The sequence below is a fragment of the Leptodactylus fuscus genome, chromosome 5, assembly GCF_031893055.1.
Source record: "Leptodactylus fuscus isolate aLepFus1 chromosome 5, aLepFus1.hap2, whole genome shotgun sequence".
Classification (NCBI taxonomy): domain Eukaryota; kingdom Metazoa; phylum Chordata; class Amphibia; order Anura; family Leptodactylidae; genus Leptodactylus; species Leptodactylus fuscus.
Genome location: NC_134269.1, coordinates 210,194,793 through 210,212,781, shown reverse-complemented (window position 1 = coordinate 210,212,781; position 17,989 = coordinate 210,194,793). Strand labels below are relative to the sequence as shown.

The 17,989-nt window shown below is 46.9% G+C and overlaps 2 protein-coding genes across 7 annotated transcripts in view; one reads left to right on the top strand and one right to left on the bottom strand.

The window, feature by feature from the left end:
- DENND5B (DENN domain containing 5B) overlaps window positions 1-373 on the bottom strand; it is a 67,925-nt gene extending 67,552 nt beyond the window's left edge. For all 6 annotated transcript variants that reach the window (XM_075275196.1, XM_075275199.1, XM_075275197.1 and 3 more), the window contains exon 1: window positions 106-373. In XM_075275196.1, coding sequence (XP_075131297.1) covers window positions 106-220 — 115 coding nt within the window. In that variant the 5' untranslated portion in view covers window positions 221-373. The remainder of the gene's footprint in view (window positions 1-105) is intronic.
- A 7,141-nt stretch (window positions 374-7,514) lies between these two features.
- On the top strand, window positions 7,515-16,423 carry LOC142204008 (uncharacterized). Its single transcript, XM_075275184.1, has 4 exons — window positions 7,515-7,625; window positions 7,816-7,957; window positions 14,770-14,923; window positions 14,999-16,423. Exons 1-4 carry the CDS (start codon window positions 7,578-7,580, stop codon window positions 15,636-15,638), a joined length of 984 nt encoding a protein of 327 aa, XP_075131285.1. The 5' UTR covers window positions 7,515-7,577; the 3' UTR covers window positions 15,639-16,423.
- The last annotated feature ends 1,566 nt before the right edge of the window (window positions 16,424-17,989 follow it).

Genomic DNA, 17,989 nt, shown 5'->3' with positions numbered 1-17,989 from the left:
GGACACCCTTCCTCTGCCTGGTTCCCCAGTACAGATGGCCATGTCTCTGCCCCCTGGAGGTCTCCATCCCCGCAGCATCCTCGCCGTACCCCTCGCCCCTCTTACCGGCCAGCTCATCAGGCTCCAGCCCGCTGTCCGCATCCGTCCCGCAGATCACGAAGTAATGGGCGAAGCGACAAGGAGGGGCGGCCGATCCCGAAGCAGAGCTGCCCCCGCTCATCCTGGCTCCCCGCGAGTGCTCGGTGTCTATATCCCGGGCCTGCCGCGCTCAGCACCGGCCCCGTCCACAGTCCATGTCCTCCGGCGTCTACAGCCCCGGACACCTGAATGAGAGTGCGCGTCCCCGGGAGCTGACTCCAAGGTCTGCCCGGTAGGTGGCGCTGCCGCAAACCATTACCGCCCACAGCTGGGAGCAAAGGATAACAATCTGCCCATCACAGCGGAGGAGCCACGCCCACAATATGGGGGAGAAAGCTAAGAAGCCACACCCACACAGCGGGAACAGAGCCTATGCCCCGCCCACAGCAGGGATCTAAGGATTGTAAGCAGTCAATCAAAGCAACCAAGCCACGCCCAGTCAGGCAAAGCCATATAATATAACCCCGCCCACTGTATAGAAGAGAGAGAACTACAAGCTGAGGAGCCGAGTGTGACAGGAATAGTAATAGTAGTAATAGTCATATGTGACAGGAGTAATAATAGTAGTGGTGATAATAATCAGATGTGACAGTAGGAATAGTAACAATGTGTGACATGCGACATGAGCGGCAGTGACAGCGCCCCCATAGTGCACACTGGGGGTAGTAGTGCGGCACAGGTCCAAGAGTGCGCCAAGGAAGGTGGGAGGAGATTTGAATATTTACCGCGTGATATTCGACCGAGTACACCAATAACTATGCAAAGGGAGGTATTTGATTGAACACTATTTGCTCATCTCTACTCCCCAACACCGCTCCATCGTGCCCCGATAATAGTCCCCTTTGTATGGATTCTCCCAGCTGCTGTGTTAAAGGGCTTGTCCACTAATGCCATATGCCCTCCATACACAGGACAGGGCATAAGTGTCTGATCAGCGGAGGGGCCGACCGCTGGGACCACCAAATCATGGGATCCTCTCTGTTTTTATAGCGCTATACATCGGCTAGCTCTGTCAGTCCTATATAAGTGACCACACATGGTCCCCAATGCTCCATTCACACAAGGCACCCAGGGCCCCCCTGATCACTTTGGGGCCCAGCAAGGAGACCCTCAACGATTTTACATTTCTCCCCCGTAATAATGCACACGTGTCCTAGGAAACTGTGCCGCCATTATTAGTATCTGTTCTGAAGCTGCCCCATAAGCTGTTCCATTATACCAGAGTGCCCCCCATTCATCTGTTACCCCATAAAATGCCTGGGCTCATCCTCCATATTCAGGAGGTCACACCGCCATTCAGTATGAGCCCACAAGATGGGCTGTATTCAGGCCAGATCTATGGGGAGATAAGCGGCTGCAGAATACACCACTTATCTCAGGAGACACAATAGGATGAGGCCAAGACAATCAAACCTGACACCCCCTGGGACAAGGATCAAAAAGCCCCCTAGACATTACATTGTCAACCATACAGCCTAGTGGTGGGGGGCCCAGATAACCTACCCAGTGTGGTGCCCGCATTGTATGAACCTCATAAAGCTAACCAAATCTATTCACATAGACTAATAGGCTTAGTAGATAGCAAGTAGATCATTCCTTTCATCATTTATTAGGCCGTAGTGCCCCCTGGTGGTAGTCAAATGAACTGCAGGTATTTATAGCTCTGTATAGTGTTATGGAAAGGCAAAGCAGGGGCACCTTTTTGGGGTACATATTGGGGTCCGTGTGAATAAAAACTACAATTCTGTCATTATTATTATTTTTATGGCGTACACTCTGCATTAGAAATCGCACGATAACTTTGGCGGGTCGTTACGATGACTACGACACCACATTGATATCGCTTTTACTTAATAGGATGCCATTTTGCAATATTAAACAATTTGCCAGGGGGCGCTGTATTCAGGCGGCCATAGCTTTTTTACTTTTTTGTTGATGGATCTATGTTACGACTATTTTTATTTTTTTCTTTGCAGGACAAGTTGTAGTTTCTATAGGCACCATTTTCTGGTTTGCACAACTTTTTAATAATGTTTTATTTTAAATAGCGTTCTTTTTGGATAGTGCGGGCTTGTACATGGTGATACCTAATATGGTTATATATTTTGTATTAAAAGAAAAAAATATTTCTTTATTATTATTATTATTACAATATGTAATCAATTTTTTTACTGTCCCACAAGGGGACTTGAACCTGAGATTGCTTCACCCATTAATGTCCCTCTCTAGCTGCCCCCAGGTTAATTCCCCCTCTAGTTGCCCCCAGTTTAATGTCCTTCTCCAGTTGTCCCCATTTTACTGTATACTGTCTTTATTTTAATGTCCCTCTTCATATGCCCCTCCAGATTGTCCTCCCTCCACACGCCCCCACAGTTTAATGCTCCTCTTCATCTGCTAACGTTTAACAGAAAAAAAAACACTGATACTCACCTCTCCTCGCTCCCCTGCTATGCACTCTGCAGTCTCTTCCCTTCCTTCGCCGCTGCCACCGGCTACTGGCTGTGTAGATATGATGTGATGACGTCACATCGCGTCTACAACTGTGTCAGCGAGAGAGAGAGAGGCGCACAGAGAGCGGCGAGGGAGCAAAGGAGAAGGTAAGTGTAATGTGTACTGAGGCGGAACGTGAAACTGGGGGCAGATGAAGGAGGGGACGGCATGACACTGGAGGCAGAAATGTGGGGACATGACACTGGGGGCAGAGATGTGGGGACATGACACTGGGGGCAGAGATGTGGAGACATGAATCTGGGGGCAGAGATGGGGGACATGAATCTGGGGGCAGAGATGGGGGGGCATGAATCTGGGGGCAGAGATGGGGGACATGAATCTGGGGGCAGAGATATGGAGACATGAATCTGGGGGCAGAGATGGAGGGACATGAATCAGGGGGCAGAGATGGGGGACATGAATCTAGGGGCAGAGATGGAGGGACATGAATCTGGGGGCAGAGATGGGGGGACATGAATCTGGGGGCCGAGATGTGGGAACATGAATCTGGGGGCAGAGATGTGGGGACATGAATCTGGGGGCAGAGATGTTCGAACATGAATCTGGGGGCAGAGATGGAGGGGGGACATGAAACTGGGGGCAGAGATGGGGGGACATGAATCTGGGGGCAGAGATGTGGAGACATGAATCTGGGGGCAGAGATGGGGGACATGAATCTGGGGGAAGAGATGGGGGACATGAATCTGGGGGCAGAGATATGGAGACATGAATCTGGGAGCAGAGATGGAGGGACATGAATCTGGGGGCAGAGATGGGGGACATGAATCTGGGGGCAGAGATGGAGGGACATGAATCTGGGGGCAGAGATGGAGGGACATGAAACTGGGGGCAGAGATGTGGGGACATGAATCTGGGGGCAGAGATGGAAGGGGGACATGAAACTGGGGACAGATGAAGGGTGTATATGAAACTGGGGGAGAGATAGAGGGGGGACATATAATTTACGGGTGACTGTAGGAGGATTATACTGTGTGCGGGCACACGAAAAATTAATGAGTGGGCGAAGTCAACACAAAAAGTGGGCGGGGCTAAATTTGCCGCAGTGCGCTACACTCACCGCACATTTTGTCCCTCTTTCGGTTCTTCAAAAGTTGGGAGGTATGGGTGAGGCAGGGGCTGTGTCCACTCCTGCTTCACCAATGTATTCAAATCATCAGCGTCCTCTCCGGACACAAATGAGTTGAATCCAGGACATACCTCCTGCCAAACGGGACTCACAATCCGGGACTGTCCCGCAGAATCCAGGATGGTTGGGAGGTATGCTTTACTTGCCAAGAGTGATAGCAGCAACATATACAGCAACTGCAAAGCAATACACTTATGGGGAGTTCACCTGGTTATGTGGCTCCTCTAGACACACTCTCCTGGAGAGATCACGGTTGCGGTTCTCCCCAAGAGCAGCCCTACAAGGGTGATAACAATGGCAATCTTATTTCTCAGTGGGCTAAACAGGGGGCACTGCCCGGGACTGCCCAGTACATACAATATGCAGTGTCAGGCCAACAACTACACTCCGGCACACTCTCGTGGTGGTCTGTGCCCTTCAGCAGTTTAGCGCTCAGATGTGGCCCATTCACCTGTCATCACATCTTTAAGCTAAGGCCCCACATAGCGAGCCACAGTCAAAAAGCGCTGCGGGAAAAACTGCGGTTGAAACTCATTGTATTATTCCCACAGCGCTTTTCACAGAAAGTCTACAGTTTTCAATTATATCTATAGGGAACCACCAGCGTTTCCATAGATATAATCGACAAGCTGCGATTTCCAAAAACACAATGTTTTTTGATATTGCAGCATTTCCGATGCAGATATTTTCCTGCATTGTGTGGATGGGATTAGTCAGAATCAGTGGTGTAACGATCATGGTCGTAGTGGATGCGACTGCGACCTGAGGGGTACGGGGCCCGCGGCCAGCTGAAATAGCAGGAACCCCGTACCACCATGATAATGGTTGGGGAACCAGGCTTTCCCCAACCACTATACATGTGAACAGAAAGGGGCCCCATCGGGCCCCTTTCCAGTTAATGTCAGCCCTGGGTAGATGATTAAAAATAAAAAATTAGACTCACCTGTCCTGGGCTCACCATCCACTCCGGGGTTCTTCTGGCCGGTTTCTGAGGTCACGTGCCCAGGTCTCACTGGTGACCTTTCGATTGGCCCAAGAGGTCACATGGGGCGCGCCGGCGTAATGACATCATCACACCCCAACGTGACCACTGAGGCCAAATTTTTTCGATTTTGACTCCCCCACCTTCCAAACCACATACCTTTTTTATTTTTCTGTTCTCAGAGCCATATGAGATCTTAATGTTTGCAGGACAAATTGTTCTTCATGATGCCACCATTAATTATTCTCTACAATGTACTGGGAAGCTGGAAAAAAATTCAGAAAGGGATGGTTTTGAAGAAATAATTAATTTGTGCGACTTTCATTGTTTTTACAGCGTTCACTGTGCAACCAAAATGACATGCCATCTGTATTCTATGTTTCGGAGCGATTCCAGGGATACTAAATTTACATGGTTTTATTTACATTTTAACCCCTTAACCAAAATCTAAAAGTGTGCAAAAACATTTTTTTTTCTTAAAGTCGCCATATTCTAACACCCGTAACTTTTTTATACTTCCGTGTGCAGGGAAGCACAGGTTGTCTTTTTTTGTTGGGCCAGGTCTACTGTAGGTTTTAGTTATACAATTTTGGGGAATTGCTATTGCTTTGATCACTTTTTATTAAAATTTTATCAGTGACGAAACCGTGAAAAAACGATGGTTTGGCACTTTTTTTCCTTCTACAGCATTTACCGTATGGAAAAATATTTTAATAGATTTGTAGGGTGGGTGTTTTTGGACTCAGGTGGGCCACTGTGGCCCCTGCAACTTCTATTATGCCCCACAATGACCCCTACAACCTCTATGATGCCCCACAGTGGCCGCTGCAACCTCTATTATGCCCCACAGCGGCCCCTGCAACTTCTATTATGCCCCACAGTGGCCCCTGCAACCTCTATTATGCCCCACAGAGGCCCACCCAACCTCTTATGCCCCACAGTGGCCTTCCCAACCTGTATTATGCCCCTGCAACCTCTATTATGCCTCACAGTCTATTGTGCCACAGTAAGGCATAATTGAGGTTGCAAGCGCCACTGTGGGGCATAAATCCGCATTCATAAGGGGACATTATGAATAGAAGGCACATTTTATGTATTTTGGGTCTTTTTTGAAAAGTGAGGAGTCAGTACTTGTCCATAGACCAGTATTATCAGGAGGGGAGGAGGTGTTCCTCCCCACTCACACTGTACAGCGCGATACGCGCTGCTGTGGAGAAGGACGTTCCTGACAGACTGTCAGGAACGCCCTTCTGACTGTAAAGAGCTACGGTACCACACCGAAAGCTCTTTACCCGGGGCACAGATATTAAAGCCGACAGTGCGTTGAATTCAGACCTTTCACCACTTTTGGGCACATGCAGTGTTATATACTGCCAGAAAGCCGACAGTGCGCTGAGTTCAGCGCACTGTCGGCTTTCCCGATCTGTGCCCGGTGTAAAGAGCTTACGGTGCCGGTACCGTAGTGCTCTATGGTCAGAAGGGCGTTTCTGACCATTAGCCAGAGACGTCCTTCTGCCTTGCGGCGCCAATCGCGCTGTGCTGTGGAGCGGGGAGGAACGCCCCCTCCCTCTGCTCACAGCACTCGTCCATAGACGAGCATTATCAGGAGCGGGAGGGGGCGTTCCTCCCGGCTCCACAGCACAGTGTGATAGGCGCCGCGAGGCAGAAGGACGTCTCTGGCTAATGGTCAGAAACGCCCTTCTGACCATAGAGCACTACGGTACCGGCACCGTAAGCTCTTTACACCGGGCACAGATCGGGAAAGCCGACAGTGCACTGAAATCAGCGCACTGTCGGCTTTCTGGCAGTATATAACACTGCATGTGCCCAAAAGTGGTGAAAGGTCCTCTTTAAGAAAGGCTATTCCTCTCCTACCTTTAGATGTCTTTTCCGCGCCACCATTCGGTATTAATCCCGGGTTTTGTCTGTATACAAATGAGTTCTCTCGCAGCACTGGGGGCGGGCCCCAGCGCTCAAACAGCACTGGGGGCGTCCACAATGCTGCGAGAGAAATCTCCAGCGCCGCCTCCATCTTCTTCAGGAACGGCGTCTTGGCACGTCTTCTTCTGGAGCTGGGTTCAAACTTCCAGGCCTCGGGCAGAGCCGACTGCGCACACCCACAGGCCACAAGAAAATGGCCGCTTACACAGCTTTAATTAAAGTTTTATGTGTACTCCAAAATAGCGACATTAAACACTATAACTTATCCTGAAATAAACAATCCCTCACACAGATACACTGATAAAAGAATAAAAAAAGGTATGGCTCTTGGTACAGGACGATAGAAGAACGCAAAAAAAAAATGGTTTGGTCAATAAGGGCCAAAACAAGCCTTTCACTAAGGGGTTAAATGGATCCATTTGAAAGTATTCAAAAAAAAGCAAAACAAAACACCAAGCCCTCCAATGGCTATGTTAACGGAAAGAAAAATAGGGATGGCTCTGGGAAGGGGGAGCGGAAAAAATGAAAACCAAAAATGGAAAATACCTGCTGCTGGAAGGGGTTAAGGTTACGCCCTTGCACTACAATGTGTACATGTCATATATGGCCTATGGTACACGCACTATATAATATATAAAGATACTTTCAATGAACCCGAATCCGCTATCTACATATGAGTGTTTCCGCTTCGGTTAAATGTCCTTAGTCACGTTTTGAAGCTCTGGGTCAGGCATTGACTTGCAGGGTCTCCGCCTATAGATGGCACTATGGAGACAGTTTTCGTCCTTCCGGAGGAGAGTTAATCTGCAGGCCAGGAACTGGAAGGAGAGACATTTTCTACTGCCTGTGAAGGAGTGAGGAAGCATCCCCTCAGCAGCCATGGTCTACCGGAGGATGGATCTAGATGTTGCAGCCTTGATCTGCGAGGTAAATGTCCTAAAAGGTGACCACCACAATGTAGTCTTTCCTTGTAGACGTGTCTAGAAGTCTTCCCATTTTGCTGCATGTAGATGTTGTCTAGATCTGCATGTATCCTAAGTCTCGCTGCTGATAAAGTTAGTCCTTTGCCTTGAAATTATTTTTGAAAACCCTTTTTTGTGTATTTTTTTTTTTTCAGGTCGAAGCCCGCCCGTCTCTGTGGGATAAGAGCAACACCGGGTACACTGACCGTCATCGTAGGAATACAGCGTGGACTCAGATCTGCAAGGCGCTGTACCCGGATTGGAGCAGGCTTACACAGTCCCAGCAGGGAGTTATCGGTCAGTATTCTTTCGTATCTCTCATTATTCGTCCCCTAAAGGGATCAGTCAGCGTCGCCTGCTCACACCGTCGGGGTCGGCTGACATCACTGTATCGATCGACTGTGAAGAGCAGTGCAGCTGTAGCGTGTAAACACAGTCATGTACTAGTTTGGGGTATTAAGAGGCACGGCTAGGGCAAGTTCAGACTCTCACAGGGTCAGCTGTCAGCCTTTGGTGGTATATAGTTGTATAATCGTGGGACGTCATGTCGTATTTTGCTGTTTACGTATTTTTATGGTAGCATTTTAAGTATATTGTGTCCGACACCGCAGCAATAACCGATTATATTATGTTTTTGTTGTAGCACGCTTGCCCTAGGGATATTGTATGTTAGCCCTCCTGAATGTCTACGTGGTCTACGTGGAAATAAGCCCAGGGTGCCATCGTCAAACAGTGGGAGTTCAGCTACTTGGGGAGTCGGATAGATGTTAGACAGAATGTAGAGGTGAGGGACACCAAGTTGCGTCAAAAAGTAGGTTAGGAGATGGTACTGAGTCGAAAACTGTGGGAGAGTTTAGTAAAGACCCAAAGATATGCCCAGGTGCAGGAAACGGTGTCCTCAGAGAGCCGACCACTATTGGATATTATTTGGGTCCATTCACACGCAGGAAAATAGTGAGGAATTTGGTGTGGAATTTCAACGCTGAAAAAAAAGCCTCCCATTGACTTCAATGGGTTCCTTGTTCTGACAGCCATAAAAAGAACCCATTGATGTCAATAGGAGGCTTTTTTTTCAGCGCTGAAATTCCACACCAAATTCCTCACCATTTTCCACCGTGTGAATGGACTCTTTGATACCTGAATGGATTGATTTGCCACACCCGACCCATATACATAGTTATAGTTGAAGCTATAGTTTGGTTATGTGTTGTAGCTCTCCAAGAGAAGACCTAAGCCTGTATAGTAAAGCACAATTTGTGCTTCGGCACTCCAGTTTTCCTCCTGCGTTCATTATGTATCTACCCTGCCGTCCCAGTATGTTACATAATCACCCCTACAAACAAAACTAGGTGTTCTTATAACCACCCTGCCACCAGATTAACCTTTGAGAGCTGTTTAGGGATATGCTATCCCCTGCCAGACCATCCCCCCCCAACCCACATCCCCCTCCTCTCTTGCTCCAGGCCGCAGGGCTGGACACTCCCTCCTATGTGGCTGCAGGCCCCAGAGAGAGCATCCGCATTCTGATGATTTTTTTCCAGACCTATTTGTTCTACCTTATACCTACTACATATTCTCCATATATTTACTCTGGGATTTCGGGGGTATGGCCTGAGACCACCCTAAATGGTCATGGTATAGATAGGATTGACTTTTTTTTCTCTTCTGATGATAGTTTTTGGGTTAGGTAAACCACAGGATGTTCCTCTCCGTTCACCATCTATGACAGCATGGTCTGAAGTATTGGCCTGAACAATAAGTAGACTGCTTAAAATCAGCAACTATAAAGACCGATTGCGCATGACATGGTTGTTAACCCAACGCCAGGCCACCATCTACCTTGCAGCCATGTGTCATGGGGTCCCAATGCCTGATAATTCTCTGGTTTACAGACTCCTCTACCCTGTTGCTCTACCTTTCTTTGCATCAGTAACCTCACTTACATCACAGATAGTATTGCAATAGAAGTTAACACCTCTATAGATAACACCACTGACCCATCACTTCCCCTTTCTACACAGAACATGTCTAGAAAGGGAAAGAGTCAGCTCCAGACTTTTAGGGCCCCTTCACACGACGTAAAACAGAGCCCATTGATTTCAATGGGAAGCGCGCGTATATGCCGATATACGCGTGCTTCCCATTGAAATCAATGGGCTCTGTTTTGAAGCGTCGCGCTCGTATACGTGTCTAAATGAGCGGTGTGCTTACGCCGTGTGAAGGGGCCCTCAATGCTTATAGCCATGACTATGCTGTAAAGCATGCCACTAAATGCTGTTAACAGAGCAGAGGAGAAGTTCAGGCAAGATGGCCACCCCCATATTGTCATTGTGCACTAATGCCCCCCTCTCTGGCCTATGCCCAGCAGTCACATGCTTATTGAGGACCTTTCCCCTATCTTCCTGTACTTCGGTATTGAAGTCCATTTGGCACCATAGTCCTCTACGGAGTTTGCTCCTGTCTTTGTAGTTACCTCCCCTGCTTGTGTATGTGACTATTGTCTTCGGCTCTGTTCACACTAGTGCTCACTAACAAAGACTAAGGTTAATGATCTGGGGATTCCCTGCAGAGAAGTCCATATACTCCTACTTATATGGGAGTGAAAATGGGAATTCCTAAGAGTCCATTCACACGAAGGAAAATGGTGAGGAATTTGGTGTGGAATTTTCCACTAGTGGAAAAAAAGCTAGCAGAACCCATTGAAACCAATGGGAGTCTTTTTTTTTCAGCGTGGAAAATTCCACACCAAGATCCTCACCATTTTCCTCCGTGTGAATGGACCCTTTAGGTAATTTGAGGAGAATTCCAGTAAAAGGTAAAGGGTGAATATTGGGGAATCCCTTAGGCCCAACATACAATCCATATTATGTCTGCCTTTCCCAGCCTGCATCTGGTTCAGAGATCATCTGCTCTTCTCTTTGGGGTTTCCAGGAACCCTGTAGAAGTTGTGATATATTCGGCCGCTCCAAGTCTTTGCATAAAAGGGTTTTTTTCCAAGACTAAAATATTAATGGCATATCCTTAGGATGTTATATTGGTTGGAATCTGCCCCCTGGGGAACCTCACAGATCTGATGACATTCTGCTTCTGCCTCACTGGCCGCGTGATGTCACATTCATATGTCACATGACCTGTTTGCAGCACTGTCCCATTCAAGTGAATGGGGCTGAGCTGCAATACCAAGCACGGCCACTGTACAATGTACAGCGCTGTGCTTGGTAAGCGGTGGGGATGCCGAGTGTTGGATACTCACTGATCGGATATTGATGCTCTATTCTAAGGATATAGTTTGACCAACATCCATCTTACCCGATTCGCGTATATACATGTATACTCGGCTTGACTCCGCAGTGCAAGGGGGAGGAAGTCGCTGTCAGGTAACAGGATGGGGCAGTTGAAATCCTTTTCCTCCCTGTAATTGGTGGATAGTTGGGTAGAAATATTAGATTATTGTTCAGACAACCATCATCTAATCTGTGTGGGCTCAGTCCTGGCCTGAGGGTCATTGGTCCCACCAGCTAAAATGATTTTAGGACCCCACCCTTCAATAAACCCTATGAAATAGACCATAGTGCCCTTTAAATTTGGGTGTTTTCTGCTGGACCATTATTGTGTTAGAGACTGAACCCACCAGAGATTCTTCTGGTACCCTAATAGGCTAACCTGATGCTATATGGGCTGCTTATGGAAAAGAAGCAATGGCTTAGAAATTCCCCTCCCCCACCAATACATTTTGGCAGGCACCAGCAGCTCCTCACCATCAAAGCGACAGACCCTTTCAGTGCTGCACATGTCACGGCTTTGGATTTGACACACATTTCAGTGCAGGAATCCGTGTCGAATCCCACAGCAAACCATATCCTATGCATGTGAACGGGTGAACGCCGCAGAGAATTTCCATATGGATTTTTTTTTTAGGGGCGGCAGAAAAATACCTTCAGGAAAAAACACTGCCTGATACTTATTTTGTGCGGATTCAGCAAGCAGAAGCCGAGGATTAGCTCCGCTGAATGACAAAAGGATTAATCCCTGCGTGTATTTGAGGCAAACCCACAGCACATGCGCGGCATAAATCCGAGTCTAAGCCTCGGATTTCTGCTGTGGTGGATCTGGCAGGAAAATGTGTGACGAACAGAAAATGCAGAGACGGTGCAACATACAGAGTGGAAAGCTGGATGGCAGACATAATGGATTATAGACATATAGAGGGGAAATAGCTGTATACAGATTGCTATAGAATCTAAATGGATACAGATAGAAAACGATAAATTTTCAGCTTTCAATGAATTGAAGGGGTTTTTCAGACTTATCAATTGATGACCTATCTTCGGAATATGTTATCAATGATGGGGGGGGGGGGGATCTTACATCAGGGACCCCTATAGCTCAGTTGTTTAAAGTGCTGCTTCTGCTTCATAGGTCATGTAACGTCACAAGGCCTATTTAGAGCTCAGTTCCATTCAAGTGAATGGAACCAATCACAGTTCCGCCACTGAATAGACCTTATCAGAAGGGAGTCTCGAACCGCGGATTCCATTGTTAAATCAGCCAGCCAGGGTAAAATTGAGCGGGATGCTTATTTTTTTTTCAAGGTCGATCATCAAATCAGCGTCAAATTCCCATATGTGAACGGTCCCTAATAAAAGTGGATGTTGTACGTGCCATCCGTCCACTAGCAGTTCTGGAACTCGGGGGCTGCTTGAACAGATGATCTGTGCGCGGTCTGTATGTCGGACCTTGACAGATTACATATTCATGACCTATCCTGAGGACAGGTCATCAGTATGGAAACACGATTTGGGGCTGAACAAGCCCTTTAAGCTGTAATACACATCGTAGTAATAAAAGAGAACAGATACATATTGCAACTCCCGAGTGTAGTGTTCGAATGAGGTTCCTTGGGACCAACAGATAAAATGGTTCTGAGGCACAGCCTACAACAAGCTCTAGTAAATAGAGCATAGTACTAGAGATGAGTGAGTACTGTTCGGATCAGCCGATCCGAACAGCACGCTCCAAAGAAATGAATGGATGCACCTGGTACTTCCGCTTTGACGGCGGCCGGCCGCTTAACCCCCCGCGTGCCGGCTACGTCCATTCATTTCTATGCGAGCGTGCTGTTCGGATCGGCTGATCCGAACAGTACTCTCTCATCTCTACATAGTACCCTTCAGTGTTCTGCTGAACCATTAGGCCTAGTCGAGAGGAGGAAGTGTCTTCAGACCGAATCACGAGGCGAAATGAGCATCTCACTCCCATTGATTTCAATGGGAGCAGTCTTTTTGGTCAGGATTTTGAGGCGAATATGGCCTCAAAATCCTGACCAAAAAACCCCGTGTGAACTTACCCTTAGTATGTTAGTGCCTGAGCCCACCAGAGGGCCAGCCTGACACTAAGTGTATGGGGGCCTCCTGACTCTCCCCCCAATGGCAGATGTTGGGTGAGATAAGATCTGAGCGACTTGAGATAATCAATCTTTTTGTTCTGAGTAGACAAGTCACTGGTGAGTTCCCCATGCCTGTGTATGAGGAAGTCGTATTTGGGGAACTCAAGCAAGATAAGTGTCAGACACATTATGGTTTGCATAAAGTATATGGCCACAGGAGCATAACTTGAGGGAGTGCAGAGGGTGCAGTCGCACCAGGGCCCAAGAGCCTTAGGGGGCCCATAAGCAGTGGCATCAGTATTGAGATTGCAGTTTCCATGTGGCTCATAAGTCAAGGAGACCCACAGATCAGCCTAACCACACTAAGGTTAATTAAACTCCTTAGCACTGTAACCATCACTGTCAAGAATTTGCTGTAGGGATGAGATAGGGGGACCCGGACAAAAGATTGTATCGGGGCCCACAAGACTTTAGTTACGCAACTGTATGGCCAGCTTTAGTCTGCATGAACTGAGCATAGGGAGAATTCTGAGTCTTGGTGTTTGAAGCATTTTTGGCCTAAATACCACTAATTCCAGGTATCAGGTTACAGGTAGCGTTTGCTATATTTTACAATATGCCATTGGCGTTATTACATTTTGCAGGAGCCTACAGGCAAGGATTATATGACACCTATGCATTTTAATATTGCTGATCTCACCACTTTTAGAATCAAACTCTGGTGTGCAGGTTCTCATACAGAAGTGTGAACTCCGCCATTACAATGTGGGAGGGGAGCACACAGACTTTCAGCACTTGTTCCTTTAGTTGTGGCAGGAGATCAACTGAAGCTAGAGATGTCAGACAGCAACTTTCTTCACCCTTCCCCTTTCACAACATATGCACGCTTGGCCGAACCAAGTGTGCATGCGTTTTGATGCATCAGGAGAAAATGCTGTCAACGGAAGGTCATCTTATCACTATAGACATTGAGAGTCTGTGATGCTTTAATTTTTGTCAGATAGACTAGTCAACCCTTTTAGCTCCTCCTTTGATGTTGTGGCGGCCATGAGAGTGGGACTCTACTCTTTCTTATTCATGGTGTTAGAACATCAAAAGAGAAGGCAGAAGATTCCTGTGAGTTGTGGCTTTCTTTCTTTGGGTCCATTCACACGGAAGAAAAAGGAACCCATTGAAGTCAATGGGAGGCTTTTTTTTCAGTGCTGAAATTCCACACCAAATTCCTCACCATTTTCCTCCGTGTGAATAGACCCTTTGGTTTTTCACCTCAGGCTCTCACATCACCTTATAAAGCTCCCTGCATGAGTCACAGCATTAATAGGAGTTGTAGTGTTTCTGCCCATTACTATCAGGAGACTTCCTAACCCCAGTGTAGGGGTAGTGGATGACCCCTTTCAGGCTATCTGGGTGTTAAGCAGATTTCATGGCAAAACCTGCCGACCTGAGATGTCTTGTAAGGAGGCATTTATAATACATGTTGCACCATTTTTCCATAGCTGTGTACATTGTGGTTCCATTCAAACATAATTGGTCAAATTGGCCAAAGAATGGATCCTTTGAGAAGACTCCATCGACAATCAACATAGGGTTACGACTGGAGATTGAACTAGAGTGATCAGACACCAATGCAATGTTTTTGGAGGAGTATCCTGACCTTATACTGTCATGGTGCCATACTGATAAATATGATGTATAAAGATTTAACTTTTTTTTTCCATTATAGAGAGGGACATCAAAAATCGGTGGAAGACTGTGCGAGACCGGTTCTTCAAATTTCTCCGTACATCAGAAAGAGATGGATCCTCACTCTATCCTTATCCTAAGTGTCCATTTTTCGAAGAGTTGCTGTTTCTCCTACCCAACAGGAGCCTTCGCCCGTAAGCATAAAAATCTTTAGATCTTCAGTTTCCAGCGTTTTGTACTATATATAGTAATTATATTTATTTCTACAGATCTGGAGGCAATTTTCATTCAAAGGAAAGCCGTGAGACGCCACCTGTTGCACAAGAGCAGCATCCACAGTTTAAAAGGGAGTCCTCTCCAGTACCAATCTCAGAAGACATAGAGGAAAGAATAGTGGAGGACGAACAGGCGGGATCATCAAGGGGGGCCACACCATCACTGGATGATGTAGATGAAGCACCGTCAATTGCATCCATAAAAGTTAACTCACCACTTGAACATCCCATTCCCCTTACCCGCACACCTCCACCACGTCCATGGGGTCGGAAATCCCTCCGAGCAATGGACAGGCAGTTGGAGGTAGAAAGTGAGGCCATGTCGCTTATGCGGAAGGTTGATGGTGAGGATGACTGCGACTTTTTCGGATACGGGATTGCAACTCGCTGTCGTCAGATGCACCCAAGAGTCCGAAATGATTTCATGTCGTATGTCTATGCTGCTGCAGCAGTTTTTGACTCTGCAAACCCCATGCCAGAACTTGGAGATTTGATCAACCACCTCCGATCTGTCACTGGTTTAAGGGGTACACCTTTTACTCCAAAGCCTGAGGTCATGTCTACCTCCTCCCAGACTGATCCCGTTAATTTTACTGTTCCTCCATCCAACCCCACTGCTGGCTCCCAATTTTAAGGCTAATTGTTTCCTTATCCCCTCACTGCCTGCACTAGAAGTGGGCCCACTTAGCCGTTTCCTGGCTTTTCCATCTCTGCCTCCCAGGATTGTCTCCCCACCATTTGTGTATGAAGGGGGTTGGCGGTCACATGGTTAAAACCACCCCCTGCGGCAACAGGCCAGCTCAAATTTCCTTCAAAGCCTTGGCACAGTAGGGAGAGCAGTGGCACACCTGCTCTTGCAAGTAAATCCAGAAGGGGCATGAAGAAGATCTGCGCAAACTAAGTGTAGTGTGCACTGATCAACTACCCCTTCCAGATCTCCTACAATCGCTGCCACTCGTGTTGTGTCGGTATTCTCATGATGACGATAATACTATTCAACATTGTCAAAGTCCGGCACAGCAGGAGAGGGGTGGCGCTTGTATGAACCTGGGGAAATTTAGCAGTAGCAGCGGGTGACAGTCGGGGAAGCGATTTGGCGGCGGATCAGCAGCAGCTGGAGACAGGGGGTTGTGTTGTACCCCTTAACAAAACCCTGTGAATGCCCCTGTCCACCACCTTTCCCCAATTATTAATTTATTTTTCCGTATTTCGTTTTTAGTTTATGTAACAAAGAACAATGGCGGGCGCCACAGAATGAGGATTGAAGTGTTATATATATATATAGCATAAAGTACCAGGTTTTTAGTTTAAGGTTTGGGAGGAGACAGAGTCTGTAAATAGTGATTAAAGTAGCTGAGAGAGAAATTTCGTGAGCTGTAAAAGTAGTATGCTACTGCTAAATAAATTTTATAATTTTATAAGGAAATTTTGGTTGTTAAGATGTTTTTTTGATAAAAAAAAAATTAACATCTGTGAAATTATCTGCATTCACAGTGACACATAAAAGATGAAGATTTGACTCAGGAGGTCTGAAGTATGACCACCCGATCAAATGTCTATCAACTATTATAGTCGGGGTCTGGCTAGTATCCTGGGGTCTAACTCCTACCAGCTACCAGAATTTTTTGATTTGTAGACTTTCTTTAATCAGCACTCCTTGACAGTAGGTGTCCACTTGTGAAATAAGAAAAATTGTGGCAAAAAATGCCACAATTTTACAAGTGATGACGTGGGGTTAGTCTTTACTACAGGACCCCACTAATAAGCGGAGAAGGCAGTGTGAAGCCGAGAATCAAGACCCCCATATGATGAAGGTAAGAAATCCTGTTATATACATGCCTCCTAACCTTCAAGGGACTGAAATCTGTGCTGCGACAAAATTTACAAGTTATAAGCCACACTTTTAACTTGGCTCATACCCCCTTTAGCCCATTCAATCCCACCTAGTCCCTTTATACTCCCATTCAGAATAATACCCCTTTAGTGGCCTTGACACGCTATAATGCCCCCATACAGTATGCTGCTCCGACACAGTATAATTCCTTCCGTGAGGTCCCATACAATATAATGTCCCCACATTATAACACCCTCTCATTGTCACCCCCACACTTACCTTGACCCGTTCCCCAGGAATCCACTCCAATGTCTACTGTGGAAGATTGCGAGCAGCAGGCACAATGTAGTGACGTCACAACATCACCCACACCTGATTCCAAGCTGCCGGCAGGAAAGACATCGAGTCAACTTATCAACAGATCTACTCCAGTTTTCTATCATGGATGGGTGATAATGTAGCTCAACCTTGGTCCACAACCCTTTCATATGCCGAAAATGCACCACATCCTCCATTCTGTACCTCGCCATTCAACAAATGTAGGCGAAGCGGGGCGTACATATTTATTATAACTCGTGCAAGAAAACTGGTGTGAGTTATACAGGAAATCTGATAATTCGCCAGTCTTAATACATTTCCCCCATTGTAGTCAACTCTATTTGCATATGAAGGATGCTGATAGAGTTGAGACCAGGGCATATCTTTTGTCTCCCCAGGACAGCACCCAGGACAACCTCGCTGTATCCAGAAGGATTGGGGGGTACGTATATACAGTGTATAAGTATGCCTGTGTATATGCACAGTAACTGCGTGTCTAAGTGTGTGGAAGAGCATAGCTGCTCATGCTCTTGTGCAATAGCTAGCCAATGTGTGCCTGAATGTGTAATAGTATGAGTAGAAACATGTGCTTCTAACAGCGCATGTGTAGAAGTGTGTATACGTGTGTTTAGCAACGTGCATGAATGTGTGAGCAATTGTCTCTGCCTGGATGAGAGACCCTGAGACTTCCTTTAGCATTGTGGTTCACCATCGGGCCTCTTTCACATTACATTCAGGAAATCCGCTCTCCCCTGTGTCTTTGGAGATCAAAAGGAGAATCAGTGCGCAACTGAAGGGGGAGGGGGAACATTCCCTAATACTTTCTTAAGAAT

Excerpts from the sequence above, each read along its gene's own strand:
- LOC142204008 (XM_075275184.1), top strand. The coding sequence starts at position 7,578 with ATGGTCTACCGGAGGATGGATCTAGATGTTGCAGCCTTGATCTGCGAG. Across the intron at positions 7,626-7,815 it reads TTGCAGCCTTGATCTGCGAG|GTCGAAGCCCGCCCGTCTCT; the intron begins GTAAATGTCCTA and ends TTTTTTTTTCAG. Across the intron at positions 7,958-14,769 it reads GTCCCAGCAGGGAGTTATCG|AGAGGGACATCAAAAATCGG; the intron begins GTCAGTATTCTT and ends TTTCCATTATAG.